The sequence below is a fragment of the Ambystoma mexicanum genome, chromosome 5q (genome assembly GCF_040938575.1).
Source record: "Ambystoma mexicanum isolate Mex_15411 chromosome 5q, UKY_AmexF1_1, whole genome shotgun sequence".
Classification (NCBI taxonomy): Eukaryota; Metazoa; Chordata; class Amphibia; order Caudata; family Ambystomatidae; genus Ambystoma; species Ambystoma mexicanum.
The window spans coordinates 1269042516-1269064569 of NC_090933.1; the positions used below are offsets into that span (position 1 = coordinate 1269042516).

The 22054-nt window shown below is 48.6% G+C and overlaps 1 protein-coding gene across 4 annotated transcripts in view; it reads right to left on the minus strand.

The window, feature by feature from the left end:
- OPLAH (5-oxoprolinase, ATP-hydrolysing) overlaps nucleotides 1–22054 on the minus strand; it is a 664980-nt gene that overhangs the window by 263481 nt on the left and 379445 nt on the right. For all 4 annotated transcript variants that reach the window (XM_069621803.1, XM_069621805.1, XM_069621802.1 and 1 more), the window contains one exon: nucleotides 16992–17104. In XM_069621803.1, the coding sequence (XP_069477904.1) occupies nucleotides 16992–17104 (113 nt within the window). The remainder of the gene's footprint in view (nucleotides 1–16991; nucleotides 17105–22054) is intronic.

The following is a 22054-nucleotide window of genomic DNA, read 5'->3' on the forward strand; positions in this document are numbered from 1 at the left end:
AAAGTCTCATACCAAGCACCAGCGGAAAGTTATCATGGTCATGGTGATCTCGGCCTGGCTGGTGATAGCTCAAGGATGGAAGCAATGGACGCCCCCAACACAACTCCAGTGGTTAAGAAAGATTTGGCACTTTATAACGATGGAGTGGATGACTAGTAAGCTCCAGGGCGCTGCCGAGAACTTTCAAACGGACTGGAGTCCAGTCCTCCAGTACTTGCAGAGTGACTACATGCTCCAATGGTGCCCCCACAATATTCGTATCCTCAATCTGTTCTAGAAGGGATGTGAAGTATTAACTGTATCAGACTGGTAGCCATTTCGTAGTCGTCTTGATATTTTGGGGAGGGAGGAGTGGGGGGGCTCGGAGAACGGGAGGGTGTTGAGAAGGAGGTGATTTTGATGTTGTTGTTGTGCTTGACATGAAAACAAATAAAAAGAGTTTAAAAAATAAATAAAACACGTGACAGAGCTGGCCGTGAACCATGTCTCGGTGCGAGCGAGGACATCCAGGACAAGGTCTTTGAGGAGGTGGCAGATGTCGGAGAAATGTTTGACAGCACAGCGACAGTCGAGAGTAGCTACGTAGAGCAGGTTGCCACATTTGAAAGACTTCCGGGGTGGGGTGCAGGGGTGAGGCACACCCAGTGGAGGCTGTAGAAGGACCCGAGAGTGGGCAGAGGTCATACGGAGGTGGCATAGGGGCCAGAGCAGAAGGGGAGGTAGGTGCCAGAGAGGCAGCGGAGGAGGAAGGAGGTGGTAGAGGGACCAGAGAGGTGTTGGAAGAAGTGGCAGGAGAACGGAGGAAATTGATGAAACGTGGGAGATGCCTATCAAGAAGGAAGAGATTGGATTGAGAGCCCTGCACCATGACGGTACCATATGGGAGCACAGTTGCAGTTCCACCAACTACTTAATGAAGATTGAGTCTGCCATTCCCTCTCTAACCTGTGTGCATACATTGTCAGTAACAGACTATACTTGCACTGCATGTCCTACCAAGTGTATCCTTAAAAGTCTATCCTTCCAGCTGTTTCCATCTTAATGTACCCTATCACAGTTTTCACTTGTTGTAGAGCACTCTTTATTTATTAATATATTTATTAATTATTTTCCATTTGTAGGGCGCACAAAAAACAGGGGGCATTGAGGCGCGGTTACAGGTACCAGTTACATTTAGGACCTCATCACGAGTTGGGCGGTAACCCCTGCGGTATTACCGCCAGGGCTATTAGCGTTACCGCCAAACCCCCGGCACTATTAGCTATGGGTCCAATGGGGAATATTCGGGGGCTACCGCTGGCGGTAATAGCGCCAAAAATCGGCAAAATCGCAGCGGACTTGCCCCCAGCTCAGAGCTGGGGGTAAATCCGGCAAGCACGTGATTTGGCGCTCCCTTATATGCGGCGGTAAGAGTGTTACCGCCGCATTTAAGGGTTACCGCCAAACTCGTGATGAGGCAGTTAGTGTTGGATCGTTTACAGGCAAATTGACATTAAATACATACATACAGAATACCTACATCACATACTAGGGAGTCATGCTGGGTTATAAGTAAGCAGAGCAAGTGAAGAACAGTATTCAAAGTGGGGAGGGGACGCAGAGCTCAGAGTTTATCCGGTAAGGAGGACGGTGCGCCACAGGTGGGAGTTGTGCTTAGTTAAATAGCCAAGTTTTAAGCGCCTTCCAGAAAACCCAGTAAGGCTTTTCTGCTCTCAGCATGAGAGGAAGCGAGTTCCATTGTTTAGCAGCACTGGACGGAAAGCTGTATCCTGTATCCCCCAGCTTCCTCCAGCTTCGGCTTGTTTCCCTCTAGGCTGGGCTAGTCTGTGGGTATACAGCGTTCTGGTAGGTCTGGATGAGAGGGTTTTGGAAATTATTTGGGACAGATAGGGTGGGGCAGATTTAGAGATGCATTTGTGGGTGATCGATACGGTCTTGAACATGATCCTCTCTTGGGTTGGGAGCCAATGAGCAGACCTGCAGGCGGCGGTGATGTGCTCTGTTTTAGGGATGTTGAATGCCACTCGAAGGGCATTATTTGGGATCGTCTGTAGTTTCTGTAGGTTTTGTGCTGACATGCCAGTGGCGAGAAAATTGCAGTAGTCAAGTCTGGCACCCATACACTGCTCATGCAATCATTAGGCAGTTGTTTGTGAAGAGGAAAGGTCTGGCAGCATTTATCAATTTCGTGGTGTAGGCTGCTGACGAGGAGATACATTCACTTTGCGAGACAGTGAGAGTGAAGCATCAAGGTATACCCTAGTGTTTTCACTACGGGGAGACCGGAATCTGGGTGCCGTCAATGTTGAAGGCAGCATAGCTGGGATCACATTTTTTTAATGCTGTTGTTGGGCCGACAAGAAGCATCTCGGTCTTCTTGTTGTTCAGACAGAGTCCATGGGTTGTCATCCAGGCTTGAATTGTTGTGTATGCCGTGCATAACATGTCAGAGTCATTGGGGTAGTTTCCCGGTAGGGGATGCAGAATTTGCGTGTCATCAGCATTGTTTCATACTGTTAGGCAGAAACCTGTGCAGTTCCAGTAGGGACCACTGCAAAAGATTTAAGACCACAGGTGTTGGCAGTAAACCCACTTGGTAGCAGTCTGTACCACCCAGATTTACCTGGTAGCTGTGGCTGAGCAGTCAGACTTCCCTCAAGAAGAGTTAGGCAGTATGCAAAGTATACACAATAGGCACTCAGATACAACAATACAAGCAAACACTGACCAGAGCTTTGGTATCAAAGTATATAATTATTTATTTAAAAACACAGTTTTGAAACACTCCAGCACTCTTATTGTAAAATATTCTAAACACAGTTACTATTGTAATATATACACCCCTTTTTCCTTATCGGATAAGTCACAGTAAGACACCACTTATTTTCATACAGGGGTGAGCGCTTAACTAGATTGCACTCCAATAAGTTTGTGAGAAAGAGGGGGAAAATATAGAATATGGAAAGGTACACCACTCTAAGGTTCAGGAACACTACAAGCAAGGCAGAAGAGCAAAAGTCACTGGTGAGCCAAAGTCCAAAGGCTGGGCCCACTCTTAGAGAGAGCAGAGCACAAATGCGCCCAAGATCACACAGTTACACTAGGCTTAGAAGTCTTGCAGAGGGTTCAAAAAGAGTTTAGAGAGGCTTAGGAAAGTCTAGCCAGAGTGTCCCAGGTTAACCCAGGTTCGAAAGCCAGGGGCTAAATCTACCCCTTACAGTCGGTAGCAAGGGAAGCCAGGCGGGACACGGTACCTTAAGTGGGAAGGATCCTCCAGCAGTGGCAGTTGTTCCTGGTAGTGGGTGCAAGTTGCGTCGTCGTCCAGGGGAAGAGAAGATCTCGACTTGGAGGAAAGATGAAGGTCGTTGCAATACCAGGGCAGAAACCAGCCACAGAGTTTTCCGGTTAAAGGTGGTACCTTTGTTTCGCGGTCGTGGTAAAACGTATTATCCCGGTTGCCAGGGTGCTTGGCACGGGCAAGGCGGCCACGAGGTAAGTCGGGAAAGCGAAAAGACGGTGAAACTGGTTATCCCCACCAGTCAAAGGAAGAAGACTCTCTGGCGGGAGATCTCCTCTGTCGTTGGGAAAAGTGGTGAGGCAGTCCAGCAGGGCTCCACCGGTAGTGGTGTCGTGGCAGGTCGGCTCAGCTTCTCCCTCGTCGGATTCTTAGGTCCTGTGGCGACTTCTGAAGTTCCAGTCCCCAAAGCCCTGCTTTTATGCAGCAAACCCCCATTCACTCAAAAATGCTAAGTGGTGAGCCGGCCGGCTCACCACTTGGGCCAATCAGGATGGAGTGTGACTTGAGTTGCCTAGGCAACTCAGTCCAGGGTGCCTAAATTTCCCTCCACCCCTCCTAAGTACCCCAGACAAAGTGGCACCACTTTGGAGGGCTTCTGTGGAGAAGCCCGCCAAAAAGTGGAACAAAGGGCTCGACTTGGTTTGGAGTCACAGAAGAGAACACAAACGCCATTTTAGAATCAAGTTTTGGCAAAAAATACCAACCGGAGAATTAATATTAATTAAATAAACCGGCGGTATGTTCGAGGCTACCGTAAATAATTAAATAAAGGTAGTAGCCTAAAACAATGGGAAATCCCATAGGAAAATATTCGCGGTTGAATATAAAAAGTAGTTACCACTGCCACCAGCCAAAACTCGATCAGGGGGGACGGAGACGTGCCCCCTCGACTAACAGACCCTGGGGCAATCGAATTGCCCCAGCCAGTACGTCCACAATATGATGGTTTGTACTGGTTCTGTTCAGAATTTAGGACTAGTAAAGTCAATGGTGACTTTACATGCCCTGGGAGACAGTAGTCAGTCCCAGGGTATGGAGTCTATACTGGGGGGTCACTATGACACCCCTGTGTTACTGCACGGAGGGTGCTGTGTAACACACATCACAAAAACACATGAAGCCCTATGGAGTAAAAGACCCCATAGCCCATTAAACACATCTAGATTCAAAGAAACACACTCAAATCATGCCCAAGAGTGAGGGTAAAAGAGTCTCACTCTTGGCAGGAGAAAAAGATAAACCCCAAAAATCCAGCAAAGCTGCTGGGGGACTCACTAGGTTAGGAAATTCAGCCTAAACAGAGAATTCTCCCTAACACTCGCCCCCGCCCCCCTCCAGACTAAGGGACAGGAGGATTTAATCCACTCCTGGATGAACCTCATACCTCTAGTCGATGACATACATCCTAGAGAGTCCATCAGCATTTTGATGGTGACACCTTGACCTATGTTCTATGGTCCAATCAAAGGTTTTTCTTTGTAAGCTACATGACCTACAAACCCTTTGAGGAACATCAGTCTTTTTAAAGTTATAGGGGATCTGGTTGACCAGTCCCTCAGAAGTTGGTACAACTTCTGAACCTGTGTTAGGCTTTTTCAAGGGGTCCTTATAAAGGATTCCCTTAGATCTAGAGGGGCCTCCAAGGTTCCTCACCATCTCTCTTGTGGGAGCAGGTTTGGTCTTAGGCCTCTTGGTTGGAGGGGTTAGGGTTAGGCAATGTACCTGCTTCCCCTTCCTCTTAGATCTAACCTTACCTACTTTAGGAGTTTCCCCCCTAATACTAGGATTTGAGTTGGGGTCTTCAGTAGAAGGTCCAACAGTCTGAAGGTTTTTGGCCTTAGACTTTTCTTTCCTGGTTTTCCACCAGCATTGAGAATTACCAGTTCTCTCAGGCCTAGGTAAGGGTCCAGTAGGTCTATCCTCCTCTTCCTCAGAAGCAGGGGGGGTCACAGACTCTGTAACTGGGGGAACAATGATGGAGCTTGGTTGGGGCTCCCATTTCCCTAATGTACTAGCCTGAAATGAGCCTGGGTTGGAGGTCAACTTACTAACACCAGGGCTTGTAGTGGGAGTCTCAGTAGAGGTTCCCAGAGGCCTAGAGTGGTCCCTTAAGGTGGCCTCTCTAGCCAATTTGGTTAGGTTCTGGTTCTCCATACTGGGAGGCCTGGGGGTATGTGACACTACTCCTAGAGTTCTCAGGTCATTCCCCAACAGGACCTTCCCAGGCACCTCAGTCTGAACACTGACAGGGATCCTCACTGTCATGTTGTTACACTGAATGAGGGCTGGTAGAATAGGAACCATTTGGACAGGGCCTCCAGACATCTTAGTGGGACCTTTGGGTGCTTTTGCCACATCCTCAGGTTGAAAGAAGCTTTCATCCACTACTGTTCTGCTGGCCCCAGTGTCTCTCCTGGCAGGAGTATCTTGGCCATTGACAAGAACACTGTCCGTATAATACACCTTAGAGTTAACAGGTAGGGAGTTATACACAACCCTATTCTGGGGACTAACCAGACCCATAGGCTCTAAGTTTACAGTTGCTTGAAGACCCAAGGGTTCTTCAGCAAAGAGTTCAAAGTAGGCACTAGCCATCTGTACTTCATCCTCAGGAGTGAAGGCTAAGGAGACTGTGCTGATCCCTGCAGGTTTACCCTTGCATCTGGGATCCCCTTTGATATGGTCAGTAGCCTTACAGATATAGCATTGTCCAAATGCTCTTTGAAAGGGTGGCTTGTTCTGACCTCCTTCTGGTTGTTGACCAGAAGATACACTAGCCTGATTCGGTTTACCCTGGGGCGTACCCTGGTTATTTTGTTGTTTGTGGCCCTCTTTGGTATGGGAGGTATTAGAATTCTCTGGATTCACTTTAGGTGGCTGCTTTCCCTCATCCTTTTTCTGAGTGACCCCTGAATCTTTGTGAGTGGCCCTATTGGCAACCCACAAGTCAGCAGCCTTAGCTAGTTTTCTGGAATCTAATTCCTTTGAATCAGCCAAGTGCTGTCTGAGCTCAGAAGAGCAGGCATCATAAACTGACTCCAACATAAAAAGATTTTTCATACCTTCATAAGTGTTCACCTTGTAACCCTTAATCCATCCCTCTAAGTTTTTCAAACATTCACTCACCCAGGTAGCCCAAGGGGTACCATCATTCTTTTTGAGGGTCCTAAACCTCTTAAGATACTGGGAAGGGGTCTTCCCAAACCTAGCTATCAGAGCTAGTTTCACACATTCATACTCTTTCCTATCCTCCTCCCCCAACTCCATTACCACATTGTCAGAATCCAGTTGCCCACGTCGTGTAGCCGAAGAGTTCTTCCACCCGATGGAACCCTCTGGCCCCAGGAATGGACAGCCAGAGCGATCAATCAGAGGAAAGAACGGATACCTGATGAGACCCAAAGGACGCAGGAGTTGTAATGTAGATGACGCAAAAGTTGTAATGCAGAAGTCAGGGTGGTACGAGTAGCCGAGGACAGGCGTTGGATCTGTAAGTGAGGAGTTAACACAATACAGATAATATAACAACCGTCCTTCTGACCAAACCCGAACACAACAGAAAGAATGCAATACGTTGATCCCAATTCTGATAACAACCCCTAGGCTTACCGTTACTCCGGGGAGAACCAGATGGAACCAGGAAGAGAAGAACTCTGAAGTCCACAATGCAGAATACCAGCAAAGCTCAACCACCTATCCCGCCGGCACGAGGACGCCTACTACACACTATCTAGTGTGCGTCACAAGGAAACCCCAGGTTGGAAGTTCAAGTTCCAAGTTCGACAATCCAAAAGTTCAAGAGTTCCAAGGTCCACAATCCAAAGTTCAAGAAAAGTTCCAAAGTTCCTCAAAATACCCAGATGCAGTCCAGATGATTGATGATCCAGAAGACAACCGAAGGGTAACCAAAACAAATGGGCGAAGGCTAGGAAATCCGTGAGCGATCCGAGGTCGAAGAATGATGCGGGCAGCAAACAAGAACAAGGCAGTCCAAAATCCAAAGCCAGGTAAACGGTCCGGGTCGAGGCAACGAGGTAATCAGAAATGCTGGAGGGAAGGGGAAGGGAAAGGGACAGAACCGGGATGATAGGGAAAACTGGATACAAGGTACAAGATACGAGGCGCCACCAATTCGCAATCAGAAGCACCGATCTGGAGCGTAGGCGGAGAATATAAAGGTGAGGTCACATGACAGCGTTCCGCGGCTTCCAGCGTCGACCGTGGGAAACGCTGAGAGGACGCCAGCGTTGCCATGCCAACTTCCAAGCCCCTGGTTGTAGCGTTCTTAAAGGGCTATGCATCCGTTTCTTGACACTGCTTACACGCCGGTACATGACAGTTTCCTCCCTCAAAGGGGGTGTCACCCCCCGAGCAGACCAGAAACGAGACAAAAGGGCCGGAGCATGGATGTTTCCCACAGGTTCCCACGTACGGTCCTCGGGACCATAGCCCTTCCAATCGACCAGATAGAGACGTCTGCCCCTTCGGACTTTGGTATCCAAGATCGCACCCACCTCATATTCATCAAAACCATGCACCCTAATCGGAGGTGGATGAGCAGGAAGTCTGGTAGATGGGTGGCATGGTTTCACTAGAGAAACATGGAATACCGGGTGTACCTTCCATTTTGCAGGAAGAGCCAATCGGAGGGCCGCAGGGTTAATAACCTGCAGAATGCTGTAGGGACCCACGAACCGAGGCAACAGGGATCTTCGACCAGGCAGGCGTAGGTTTTTTGTGGACAGCCAAACCTTCATCCCCGGTCGGTAGTTAGGAGCCGGTGAGCGATGTGCATCTGCCGATGACTTAGTACGTGACTGGGCCTGTAATAGTTGACTCCTAACTATAGTGTGGGTATCTGATAGGTTCCTAAGACAACCAGAGGCAGCCGGATTTTGTAATGGCCAATCAGCAATACTGGGCAAAGAACGGGGGTGCTGGCCATATAGTGCAAAGAACGGAGATACGCCTGTCGCCGTATGCATAGAGTTATTGTAGGCGAACTCGGCCAGAGGTAGAACAGAAACCCACGTATCTTGGCGTTGGTGGGTGAGACATCGTAGATACTGTTCCATGGTGGCGTTAAGCCTCTCAGTTTGCCCATCGGTTTGTGGATGGTATGCACTAGAGTACCTGCCGTCTATACCCAACGTTGAAGTCACGGCTCTCCAAAAACGAGAAGTGAACTGTGGTCCCCGGTCAGTAACAAGAATGGAAGGCAGACCGAATCTTCGGTAGACGTTCTTCAAGAACAGTTCCGCCAAAACCGGAGCAGAAGGAATCCCCTGGCAGGGTACAAACAAGGCTGATTTAGTGAAATAGTCCACTACCACCCATATGGTGTCGTAGCCGTCGACTACCGGAAGCTCCACTACGAAATCCATAGAGACCATAAACCAAGGCTTGTCTGGAATAGGCATGGGTTGAAGCAGGCCCACCGGTTTGCCCGGTTGATGTTTGCACTGTGCACAAACGGCACAAGAAACGATGTATTCCCGAACATCGTGTGACATGGAGGGCCACCAGCACCACCTTCTCAAAAGGTCAATAGTTTTCCCAGTACCTGGATGTGCCGCTACCGCTGAATCGTGACACCATTGTATGGCGGTGTGTCTTGTGTCGGAGTCAGGCACATATATTTTACCCTTCTTATAAGGCAATGAATTGATGACCTCCAACCCCAGGCTAGAAATCTCGGAGGGAGTAGTTCTCACCCATTCTAGTATCCTTGTTTTCAGAGAGGGGCGCAAGGTACACCCACACACCACTTGATTGGGTAATAGAAGAGCTCCTTTAAGCTCGGATGGTTCAGGGACTCCATGGATGCGGCAAAGAGCATCAGCCTTCGAATTCAGAGAACCAGGGTGATAGGTAATGGTGAAGTTGAACATGGCGAAAAATTCATGCCACCTGGCATGACGTGCCGTGGTACACTTCACTGATTGCAGTGCCAAGAGATTCCGATGATCAGTAAATACTTGAACTGGTTCGGAAGACCCCAAAAGATGATGTCTCCATACCATAAAGGCGTCTCTTACAGCCAACAATTCCCGTTCTGTGATCGTATAATTTTTTTCGTAAGAGGTGAGTTTTCTGGAGTGATACGCAACAGGATGTAAACCAGCGGACTCGGGGCAAAGTTGGGACAGGATAGCTCCCAGTGCTACATCTGAAGCATCTGCTTCTACAATGAAAGGCAAAGAGGGATCCGGATGTTGAAGGACGGGAGCCGTGGTAAAAGCAGATTTTAAGGCCTCAAAAGCCTGTTGAGCTTCCTCGTTCCATTCAAACAAACTTTTAGTGCTGGTAAGTTTAGTAAGTGGAGAGGCAATGGCTGAAAAGTCTTGGATAAACCGCCGATAGAAATTTGCAAAACCTAGGAAGGATTGCAGAGCCTTCAAGGTATCAGGACGAGGCCACTCCAATATCGCGGTGATCTTAGACTTGCTCATTTGCACTCCCCGGCTAGTGATATCATAGCCTAGGAACTCTACCTCGGTTTCATGAAACCTGCACTTGTCCAACTTAGCATACAAGTGGTACTCTCTTAGACGCTGCAAAACGTTGGAGACCTGGATGACGTGAGTGTCCACCGAAGGAGAGTAGACCAAGATGTCATCTAAGTAAACGACTACGTACTGGTCTAGCATGTCATGAAATACGTCGTTGATGAAGTATTGGAAGGTCGCCGGAGCGTTACATAGGCCAAAGGGCATAACACAGTATTCGAAGAGGCCATATTTGGTTTTGAAGGCCGTCTTCCACTCGTCGCCTTCGCGAATCCGGACGAGATTGTAGGCTCCCCTCAAATCCAATTTAGTGAACACCTTAGCTGCACCCAATTGGTCCAATAAGACTGAAATCAAAGGAATCGGATACTGATTTCTGATCGTGACGGCATTTAAAGCACGGTAATCGATACAAGGACGCAGGTCCCCCTCCTTCTTAGGGACAAAGAACATGGGTGAGGCAGCAGGTGAGCGGGAAGGACGAATAAAGCCAGTACTCAAGGATTTGTCGATATATTCCTTCAGAATCACGTTCTCTTTAGAGGTCAGGGAATATATGCGCCCCGACGGAATCTTAGCTCCAGGAATCAGCTCGATAGGGCAGTCATAGGGCCTGTGGGGTGGAAGTATCTCTGCCCCACGTGCGTCAAATACGTCCTGATATTTCCTGTACACCATAGGAAGGACAGTGTTAAGTACTGCCCCCACAGTACGGGTAGTTTCAGCGAGAGCATGACTTGGATTGGTGATCTCCGAACTGATAGTGAGGCATCTCCTTTCGCAGTAATCCGACGGAAAACATACCTCCCCAGAATGCCAATCCACAGAGGGATTATGTAACCTTAACCAAGGTAAGCCAAGAATGAATTTAAACTGTGGTGCCGCAATGAGATCAAAGTAGATGCTCTCTTGATGACCGCAGTCAGTGATCATAGTGAGGTCAGTAGTCCGCTTCGTCACTAACCCAGAGACCAAGGAAGAGCCATCTACCGAATTTACCACTTCAGGACATGACTTGTGCATAACTGGCAGACCCAACTCCTGAGCATAAGTGGCATCCACGTAATTCCCTGTGGCACCTGAGTCCAGGACCATCATCACGGCCCATTTCTCAGAACCGGGAGACGACAGGGAAACAGATAGACAATAAGGACTGTATATTGTAGGGTCTATCGAAGAAACACCCGGCATCTGGACCCCTTCAGTCACCGGGTTTTGGCGTTTCCCTGTTTCTTAGCGGGTTTTTTGGTACATTCTCGGAGCAAGTGGTCTGAACCTCCGCAATAGAAACATAATCCATTCTTTCTCCGGTGTTCCCTAACTTCAGCCGAGAGAGGAGTTCTAAGTGCCCCAATCTGCATGGGTTCCGTGGATCCAGCGGCAGGTAAAGGAACGGAGATAGCAACAGGAGGAACCGTTCTCTTTTCACCCCTCCGTGCTGCTTGTCGGGAATCGATCTGGAGAACCAAATCCAGTAGTTCCGAAAAAGCAGTAGGTATCACCGGAACGGTAGCCAGTGTGTCTTTTAGGGAGTCGGATAGTCCTTTATAGAAGAGAGAGGCCTTCTTCTCTTCGGGCCAATTTGTTTCCGCCACCAGCTGATTGAGCTTGGCTAGATAGGACAGGAGAGGTGTACTGCCTTGTTGGAGACCAAGTAGTTCTAAATCCGTAGCTTGTGTGGCATAACGTGTGTCAAACACACGACTCATAGCCTCCATTAGGGCGTCACAATTGTAAAGAAGATGACTGCCCTCTTCCAACAACGGATTAGCCCAGGCAGCCGCGGTACCCCCTAAATGAGATAACAGAAACGCCGCCTTGGTAGTGGAATCTGGAAAAGAGGCAGGACGACACAGAAAGTGTAGTCTACATTGGTTCAAAAAGGTCCTAAAGGTCTTGGGGTCTCCACTGAAGCGTTCCGGTGGAGCCAAAGGGAACTGGGCAGTCATAAAAACTGGTCCAGCACCCTGTTGGGATGGACCAGCACCTGCCCCAGAGACACTAGCCAAAGGTGGGGCAGCTGCCCCAAGGGGTTGGAACCCTGCTTGCAACTCATCAATGCGTCGCTGCGTGGCTGAATGAGCCGCAGTCATATCATTACGCAAATCGGCCACCAATTGTAGAATAGTGGACAGCGTCTCATTGGTATCCATATTGAAAAGGCTTCTGATTATGTCAGAATCCAGTTGCCCACGTCGTGTAGCCGAAGAGTTCTTCCACCCGATGGAACCCTCTGGCCCCAGGAATGGACAGCCAGAGCGATCAATCAGAGGAAAGAACGGATACCTGATGAGACCCAAAGGACGCAGGAGTTGTAATGTAGATGACGCAAAAGTTGTAATGCAGAAGTCAGGGTGGTACGAGTAGCCGAGGACAGGCGTTGGATCTGTAAGTGAGGAGTTAACACAATACAGATAATATAACAACCGTCCTTCTGACCAAACCCGAACACAACAGAAAGAATGCAATACGTTGATCCCAATTCTGATAACAACCCCTAGGCTTACCGTTACTCCGGGGAGAACCAGATGGAACCAGGAAGAGAAGAACTCCGAAGTCCACAATGCAGAATACCAGCAAAGCTCAACCACCTATCCCGCCGGCACGAGGACGCCTACTACACACTATCTAGTGTGCGTCACAAGGAAACCCCAGGTTGGAAGTTCAAGTTCCAAGTTCGACAATCCAAAAGTTCAAGAGTTCCAAGGTCCACAATCCAAAGTTCAAGAAAAGTTCCAAAGTTCCTCAAAATACCCAGATGCAGTCCAGATGATTGATGATCCAGAAGACAACCGAAGGGTAACCAAAACAAATGGGCGAAGGCTAGGAAATCCGTGAGCGATCCGAGGTCGAAGAATGATGCGGGCAGCAAACAAGAACAAGGCAGTCCAAAATCCAAAGCCAGGTAAACGGTCCGGGTCGAGGCAACGAGGTAATCAGAAATGCTGGAGGGAAGGGGAAGGGAAAGGGACAGAACCGGGATGATAGGGAAAACTGGATACAAGGTACAAGATACGAGGCGCCACCAATTCGCAATCAGAAGCACCGATCTGGAGCGTAGGCGGAGAATATAAAGGTGAGGTCACATGACAGCGTTCCGCGGCTTCCAGCGTCGACCGTGGGAAACGCTGAGAGGACGCCAGCGTTGCCATGCCAACTTCCAAGCCCCTGGTTGTAGCGTTCTTAAAGGGCTCCGTTTCTTGACACTGCTTACACGCCGGTACATGACACACATCAGTTGCAACAGGGGGAAGCCTAGAGAACAACCAGGTGAGTAAGTCATTTCCTGTGATGTTCTGGAGCCCATGATTATATTCAAACAGAGACAACCAATCCAACACATCCAACTTAGGCTCATACATACCAACCAATTCTTTAGGCATCTGGGGTCTTTTAGGACTGGAACTTCTAGAGGAGCCAGAGAGAGAAGCATTTTCGACAGATAATTTCTTCTTTTCAGCTCATGCTTGAGCTCCATTTCCCTTAGTCTTAGTTATTGATTCATTTCCTGATGTCTCTGTTCAGCCAGAGTATTCAGTCTCTTGAACTCTAGTTCAAGTTTCATTTTCTCTAATTCGAGATATTGAGGACTAAGTGTGGGACTTGGCAAAGGCCCAGTAGGTACAGCAGGTAGAGCAGACAGAGGCCTAGGGGGGACAGTCACAGCAGCCTCACCCTCCTCTTCTGACTCTTCCTCAAGATTATCAACATTTTGATCAACATCAATCTCTATTCTGTTATCTACAGTTTCTGGCATGGTAGGTTCCTCTGAACCATCATCCAGACTTTGGTTAGCTAACAACCTTTCTATTAATTCCATTTACTTGCCTTTAGTCAGGAGGTTCTTATGCTTACATAATACTCTTAAACAATCAGCAGTTTTTGCAGCAAGGGACTCTTGACTATAAGTTTCCATAGTTGACTTGTTAGAAAGATTACTTTTTCAGTGCTAAGCTTTGTGGTTAGTTGTACTAAGGTATCCTAAAGCACTCTAAAGTGTATACTCAATACAAATCCCACCGCTGTACACCAGTGTTAGGCAGAAACCTGTGCAGTTCCCTTAGGGACCACTGCAAAAGATTTAAGACCACAGGTGTTGGCAGTAAATCCACTTGGTAGCAGTCTGTACCACCCAGATTTACCTGGTAGCTGTGGCTGAGCAGTAAGACTTCCCTCAAGAAGAGTTAGGCAGTATGCAAAGTATACACAATAGTCACTCAGATACAACAATACAAGCAAACACTGACCAGAGTTTTGGTATCAAAGTATATAATTATTTATTTAAAAACACACAGTTTTGAAACACTCCAGCACTCTTATTGTAAAATATTCTAAACACAGTTACTATTGTAATATATACACCCCTTTTTCCTTATCGGATAAGTCACAGTAAGAGACCACTTATTTTCATACAGAGGTGAGCGCTTAACTAGATTGCACTCCAATAAGTTTGTGAGAAAGAGGGGGAACAATATAGAATATGGAAAGGTACACCACTCTAAGGTTCAGGAACACTACAAGCAAGGCAGAAGAGCAAAAGTCACTGGTGAGCCAAAGTTCAAAGGCTGGGACCACTCTTAGAGAGAGCAGAGCACAAATGCGCCCAAGATCACACAGTTACACTAGGCTTAGAAAGTCTTGCAGAGGGTTCAAAAAGAGTTTAGAAAGGCTTAGGAAAGTTTAGCCAGGGTGTCCCAGGCTAACCCAGGTTCGAAAGCCGGGGGCTAAATCTACCCCGTACAGTCGGTAGCAAGGGAAGCCAGGCGGGACACAGTACCTTAAGTGGGAAGGATCCTCCAGCGGTGGCAGTTGTTCCTGGTAGTGGGTGCAAGTTGCGTCGTCGTCCAGGGGAAGAGAAGATCTCGACTTGGAGGAAAGATGAAGGTCGTTGCAATACCAGGGCAGAAACCAGCCGCAGAGTTTTCCGGTTAACGGTGGTACCTTTGTTTCGCGGTCGTGGTAAAATGTGGTATCCTGGTTGCCGGGGTGCTTGGCACGGGCAAGGCGGCCACGAGGTACATCGGGAAAGCGAAAAGACGGTGAAACTGGTTATCCCCACCAGTCAAAGGAAGAAGACTCTCCGGCGGGAGATCTCCTCTGTCGTTGGGAAAAGTGATGAGGCAGTCCAGCAGGGCTCCACCGGTAGTGGTGTCGTGGCAGGTCGGCTCAGCTTCTCCCTCGTCGGATTCTTAGGTCCTGTGTTGACTTCTGAAGTTCCAGTCCCCAAAGCCCTGCTTTTATGCAGCAAACCCCCATTCACTCAGCCTAGCTGTCACTCAAAAATGCTAAGTGGTGAGCCGGCCGGCTCACCACTTGGGCCAATCAGGATGGAGTGCGACTTGAGTTGCCTAGGCAACTCAGTCCAGGGTGCCTAAATTTCCCTCCACCCCTCCTAAGTACCCCAGACAGAGTGGCACCACTTTGGAGGGCTTCTGTGGAGAAGCCCGCCAAAAAGTGGAACAAAGGGCTCGACTTGGGTTGGAGTCACAGAAGAGAACACAAACGCCATTTTAGAATCAAGTTTTGGCAAAAAATACCAACCGGAGAATTAATATTAATTAAATAAACCGGCGGTATGTTCGAGGCTACCGTAAATAATTAAAGAAAGGTAGTAGCCTAAAACAATGGGAAATCCCATAGGAAAATATTCGCGGTTGAATATAAAAAGTAGTATCCACTGCCACCAGCCAAAACTTGATCAGGGGGGACAGAGACGTGCCCCCTCGACTAACAGACCCTGCGGCAATTGAATTGCCCCAGCCAGTACGTCCACAATATGATGGTTTGTACTGGTTCTGTACAGAATTTAGGACTAGTAAAGTCAATGGTGACTTTACATGCCCTGGGAGACAGTAGTCAGTCCCAGGGTATGGAGTCTATACTGGGGGGTCACTATGACACCCCTGTGTTACTGCACGGAGGGTGCTGTGTAACACATCACAAAAACACATGAAGCCCTATGGAGTAAAAGACCCCATAGCCCATTAAACACATCTAGATTCAAAGAAACACACTCAAATCATGTCCAAGAGTGAGGGTAGAAGAGTCTCACTCTTGGCAGGAGAAAAAAATAAACCCCAAAAATCCAGCAAAGCTGCTGGGGGACTCACTAGGTTAGGAAATTCAGCCTAAACAGAGAATTCTCCGACACTTACGGCTAAATTTGCACTAAATAAAAACCGGCAAACGGTATCTAGTCATAGCATTGAATGCCAAAGCATCGAATGCCTTACCATCTAAAAAAAAAAGAGTAAAAAAAAGCATTGAATGGTAAGGCATTCGATGCTTTGGCATTCGATGCAATGACTATAAACCCCGGCAAACATACATACACATAGGGCCTCATTACGAGGTATGCCGGAAGCCATGCCGCTATTTGCGGCATGGCCGCCGGCAAAACCGCATCTGTGTCCGTGTCCTCGGAATGAGGACTTACCGGACCATTCCAAGTTCGGATGGCCCGGTAATTCCTCACTCGATGACACGGACACGGTTCATCCCCATTCCCATTTCAGCCCCGATAGGGCTGAATGGGAATGGGAGAGGGAGCAAACAACGGGCCATAACGAGATGGCCCGTTGTTTGCTCCCTCTTCTCCTCGCGGGACCCGGTATGCACGCCTGGTTTTCCCAGGTGTGCTTAATGTGTCCCGCGAGGGGACCTCGTAATGTGGCGGAACGGGTTGAACGGCGCCGCAGCCTTTTACGGCGCCGTTTAACCCGTTCCGCCAGGGTCGTAATGAGGCCCCTAGTAAGATATCTTTTTGTTCAGAACTTCTGTAAACAATGGACTTTCCCTTGTCGTGTCAATGAGTTCTTTTCTGGTGTGCTTGTTCTGTTATATGCATTTAGAGGGCACGAAATGGGGCAACCAAGTACAGGTACATGAATGTTTAAGATGTTTGGAGAGAGACAACAAAATGCAAAACCAATATGGAGTCATCTAGAGCAGGTACATTTCTGAGATTTACTCAGTTCAGATGTTTTTGGAAAACAGTCTTACTGCAGATATTTCAAACTTTCACTGCCTGGACTTTAATGATTTCTTCTGAAAATTAGAATGCATGCCTACTTCCTAAGGGCAGTGAACAGGTTAAGGACAAAGTGTTGTTGTTCTAGCTCTACAGATGACATTTCTGATAGAAACCCAATGTCCCCCCCTCCAGTGCGACAGATTCATATTACCTGTTCTTGTCAATGATGATGCCAGGGCCGTTAATGGTGTGGTCACATGACAAGTCCTCCAGGAGATATACATTGGTATCCAGGTAGCCGTCCTCAAAGTAGCATTTCGTGGCCTGTGGAACAAGAAGTACAGTAGGCATTATGATATCGTCCGACTCAACAAGAAACCATAATTGCTAAATATAACATATTTTGGCTTTTCTTTGCAAACTAGATTTTGCTTAAAAATGTTTTTATTTATTTTTTTCAAAAACGGTTTTTATTAATTTTTAAAACAAACAAACAATACAAACCAAACTGGCAGCGCTTTTTGCAACAATCACATGAACATCAATTAGTCAAGACCATTGCTCCCCCAAACTCTCACCCCTCAAGAGCTTGTTTGTCCTTCACTTTCCGTATCTGCTACGTGTGGCAGGGTATCACCTCCTTCTGAGTCTGCAGAATCTGTTATTGTTCCAAACAGTCCTGCTATTAATACTCTCCATGCCATCAGGGTACCCACTTCTTCTTCCCCACACATGCTACATGCCTCCTGCCATACCACCGTTTCAGCCTCCGCCCATTTCTGCAATTCCCGCCACCATACCTCCACCCGTGGCTTATGACACTGCTTCCATCCCATGGCAATCCTTCGTTTTGCGAGCACATATGCCAAGTCCTTCAATTTCCCAACATGTTTAAGCTTCCGTGGTCTGGGAAACCCTCCCAATAGGCAGGCCCAGGCCGTATCTATACTGAGCGTGACCCCTTTGTCCGCTAGTTTTTGCGCCACTTCTCCCCAGAAACTCTCAATCACTGGGCAAGACCAAAACATGTGTGTCATATCAGCATTCTCCTTATCGCATTTTGGGCACGCCTGTCGTCCCGCATTTCCGAACTTCGATATTCTCATCAGGGTCATGTAAGCTCTGTGTGTTATATACAACTGTATTTGCTATAATCTAGCATTTCTTGACACCTTCTTGTGGTATCCCATAGCACGCTCCCACATCCCATCCTCCATCTGTGCTCCCACCTCTGTTTCCCAGTCCAACCTCAAATGCGTCAACTCCTTCCCAACCCGGGTCATCACCATCTCATACAATATAGAGATCTCATGCCCCCTTCTGATATGTCATATATTGTCCCCATAGTGGCGTCTGGTTCCTCCGCCAATACAGTCTCCGGCCAGATTTTATGAATATTCTGCACCAGCCTTAGGTACGTGACATACTGGGCCCTATGCAAGCCCGCCTCTTCCCCTAGTCCTTCAAAATCCCTAATGGTCCCCTCTTGCCAAGCATCCCCCAATGTAACCAGCCCGACCGACTCCCAGTAGGTCCTGATTATCTTCCTTAGTTGCTTGTCTTCCCCTGCCAAAGCAACTAACGGCACCTGCGGGCAACACGGATACGGGTCCTCCATCATTCGACATACTCTACGCCATATCTTCCACCCCAGCAACATCATTCCCGGGCGCTCCTTCATTTCTGAACTAGGCAACCAAATAATTTCCTTCAGGTAAAACGGAGTGCAGACTTGTCCAAACAGCCTAAATTCGGGAGTTACCTCATCAGAGAGCCATTTGACCACATATTGCAACTGACCAGCTACAATATAGGCCTCAAAATTAGGCAGCTTAATAACCCCCCTCTCATAGAAATTCTGCAACTTCCATAGCGCCACTCTATTCCGGGTGCCATGCCATAGGAAGTCTCTGCACATGCTATTCAGCTTGACAAAAAACGTCTTAGATATCATATACGGAATATTACTGAAAAAATGTAAGAGCCTAGGCAGGACCACCATTTTAAGCATCGCCCCCGTCCCATCATCGCCAACGGCAACTTCTCCCAAAACTTCATGCTTATGCGGATTTTTCCCACAGCCACCTCGGTGTTATGCAAATGTTCCTCCTCTACCGTGTGATACACATCTATTCCGAGGTAGCGGAAGGGACCAACCGCCCATGGTATCAGCAACACTGGCAACCGCTCCGGAAGGGTTCCTCTGTAGCTACCCAATGGGAATATGCTCGATTTTTGGGGGTTCACCGCTATGCCAGACAGTTCCGCATACCTTTCCATTACCTCCAGAATATATTGAAGATTTTACTCCGGATATTTCAAGTATAATAACAAATCGTCAGCATACAGGGATAATAGGTGTTTCTCTCCCCCTACCTCGATGCCTATCATGTCATATTTTTGCCGAAGGTACACTGCTAGGGGCTCCAGGGCCAGAATATATAACATCGGGGACCAGGTGCACTCTTGTCTGGTGCCTCTGCTAAGTTGCCACCTCTCGGATATCACCGCTCCTGTACGTACCCTAGCTAGCGGCTCACTGTACAGCAACTTCGCCCACCTAATGTAGCCCGGTCCCATCCCGTATTCCTTCAGGGCCTCCAGCAACCACGACCACCTGACTGAGTCAAAAGCTTTGACTGCATCTAGGGACACAACCGCCATTTCACCCTCACTCTTGCTCCCCATTCAACCACCCAGTGGAGTCGCCTATGGTTGTGGGTTATATTCCTGTTGGGGACATAACCTGTTTGGTCCGGATGTATCAATTTACTAATAACTCTCTGTAATCTATTAGCCAGGACCGCCGTCAATATCTTGCCGTCCTAGTTCAGCATTGACAAGGGCCTGTAGGAGCCGCAGCTATGCCCTGGTTTGTTGGGCTTAGGGAGCGGTATTACAATCGCTTCTCTAAATGATTCCGGCAACCGGCCCACCTCAAACGATTCATTAAGCATTTCTAGCATGGGGGGGGGAGTACCTCCTCTCTATATGCTTTATAAAATTCGCTAGGAAATCCGTCCGCTCCCGGGGTCTTACTGGTGGGCAGCTGCCTCACCACCTCCTCCAATTCCTCCAAAGTAATCGGTGCATCCAGCTGTTCTCTTTCTTCGGCACTAATCTTAGGTAATCCAATCTCTCTTAAAGTTTCCCTTATCTCCTCTCGGCTGCCCCCCTTTTGTCCTCAAATAGAGCCCTGTAATAATCCAAAAATGCCTCATTGACTCCTTCTGACTACCTCTCCATCCTCTCTGGTCATCGTCCTAATCGGGGGTCTAGGGGTTTCACTCTTGTATAGCCACGCCAAGAGGCGGCCTGTTTTATCCCCACCTGCATGTTGCCTCTCAACATACTTCTTATAGTTAAGGTTGCAGAGCCTTTCCCAAAGTTCCGCACACCGCTGCTGTAGTTTAAGTACTAGCTCTGCATCCCCCCCTCCACTATTGAGTTCCCTTTCCAGTTCGTCCTCAGCTCCCCCTAACTCTGTCAGGACCCCACCCTGCAGGCCCTTTGATTTAGCGATGGCAGCACCCCGCAACACCACCTTAAAGGCTTCCCACAGCTTGCCCGCCGAATCCACACTGCCAGTGTTCTCTTCGAAATAATGTATAATCTCATCTCTGATATCCTCTCTGGAGACCGGTTCCTTGAGCACCTCTGCCCGGAGGCGCCACGTCGGTATCCGCGCCCTGGGGCGGCAGTACTGCCACTCCAGGACCAGAGGCGAGTGGTCCGACAGGACCCTCGCTTTGTATTCTATTTGGGTGGTCTCTACCACCACATCTGGCGTGGCAAAAAAATAATCAAGTCTCGTATGCAGTTGTTGCGGGGCTGAGTAATGCGACTACTGCTCCCCATTAGAATGTTTCAGTCTCCAAACATCTGCCAGCCCGAAGTCGTCGAGCAGCGTCTGCAATGCCCTGGCTGCTGGGGTTGGCCTATCAATCTCATCATCAGATCTGTCTACCCTGGGGTTCAGCACACAATTAAAATCCCCTCCCCAAATAACCGCCCCACCCACACACGTACCCAGGTTGGTACACAGAGTCCTAAAATATGCCGCCGTGTTTTGATTGGGGGCATACGTGTTTACAATGCACACCTCTTTATTCTCCACTAGCGCCTTCAATATAACCATCCTCCCCTCTGTATCCACCACCTCCTGCGTAAGTTGGAGTGGAACGTGCGGTGCCACCCAGACCAACACTCCCCTAGCGTAGGCAGAATACGAAGAACCCACTACAATACCTCTCCACTTCTTCCCCACCAGCTCCAACTTTTCCCGCGTCAGATGCATCTCCTGCAGCAGTGCAATATCAATCTTCTGTCTTTTCAAATGGATCATGATCTTGTTCCTCTTTAGGTAACTATTGAGTACCCTGACATTCCACGTTACGATCTTAAGATCCCCCATAGCTCATAAGTATCCTCCCCCCTTCCGTGCAGCCTATCCCACCTGCCTATACGATACAGATACAGCCCTCTAGCTCTTTCTTGTAGCCTCATGTACAAACTCGAACTCCCCATAACTATGTGCACCCCAAACTCCCCACTTCCCTCCCCACCCTCTACCCATCCCTTCCCCAACACCACACTCCCCAACTGCTGCCCAGCTCCATCCATGGAACTCAGGCACCCCCACATCTAGCCCTGCAAGCACCAACCAATGCCCAGAGCTCAGTAGGGTAAAGTCGCCCTAATGGCCACTTAACTAAGGTTACTAAGTGGGGTAAAGAGATCCGCTCTGCGAGGCTCCCCAAAAAACAGCAATAGTCACAGTGCTCATAACATATTGTTTAACAGTCTGACCTTCTCTGCCTAAGGCTGCTCAAATGACTATCATCAAGACCCGGAGTCCTACTCCGCGCCATCTTGTAGCGCCCTCCTCGTGCACTACTTATCTCCTCCATCTCCTCTTCCCGTCCGAACGTCAGGCTCCTGGGGGCATTCCTGCGCGTCGAGCCATCCCATGGCGTCCTCCGGAGTCTCAAAAAACAAAGTCCTGTGTTTGTGAAAAACTTTCAATTTCGCCGGATACAGCAACATGTATTTATGGCCTGCCTCTCTCAATCTCCGCTTTACCGTCCCAAAGTTCGTACGGCTACGCTGCACAGTCAGGGTATAGTCCGGGTAGGCCGTTATGTTTGCCGCCCCTCGTGTAATCGTTCCACCCTTGCGGAAGTGTTCTAGTATCCGCTCCCGGTCCCGGTAATTAAGGATTTTGGCAATTACTGGCCTAGGCGGGTTTCCCGGCGGCGGCTTCCTTGTCAGAGC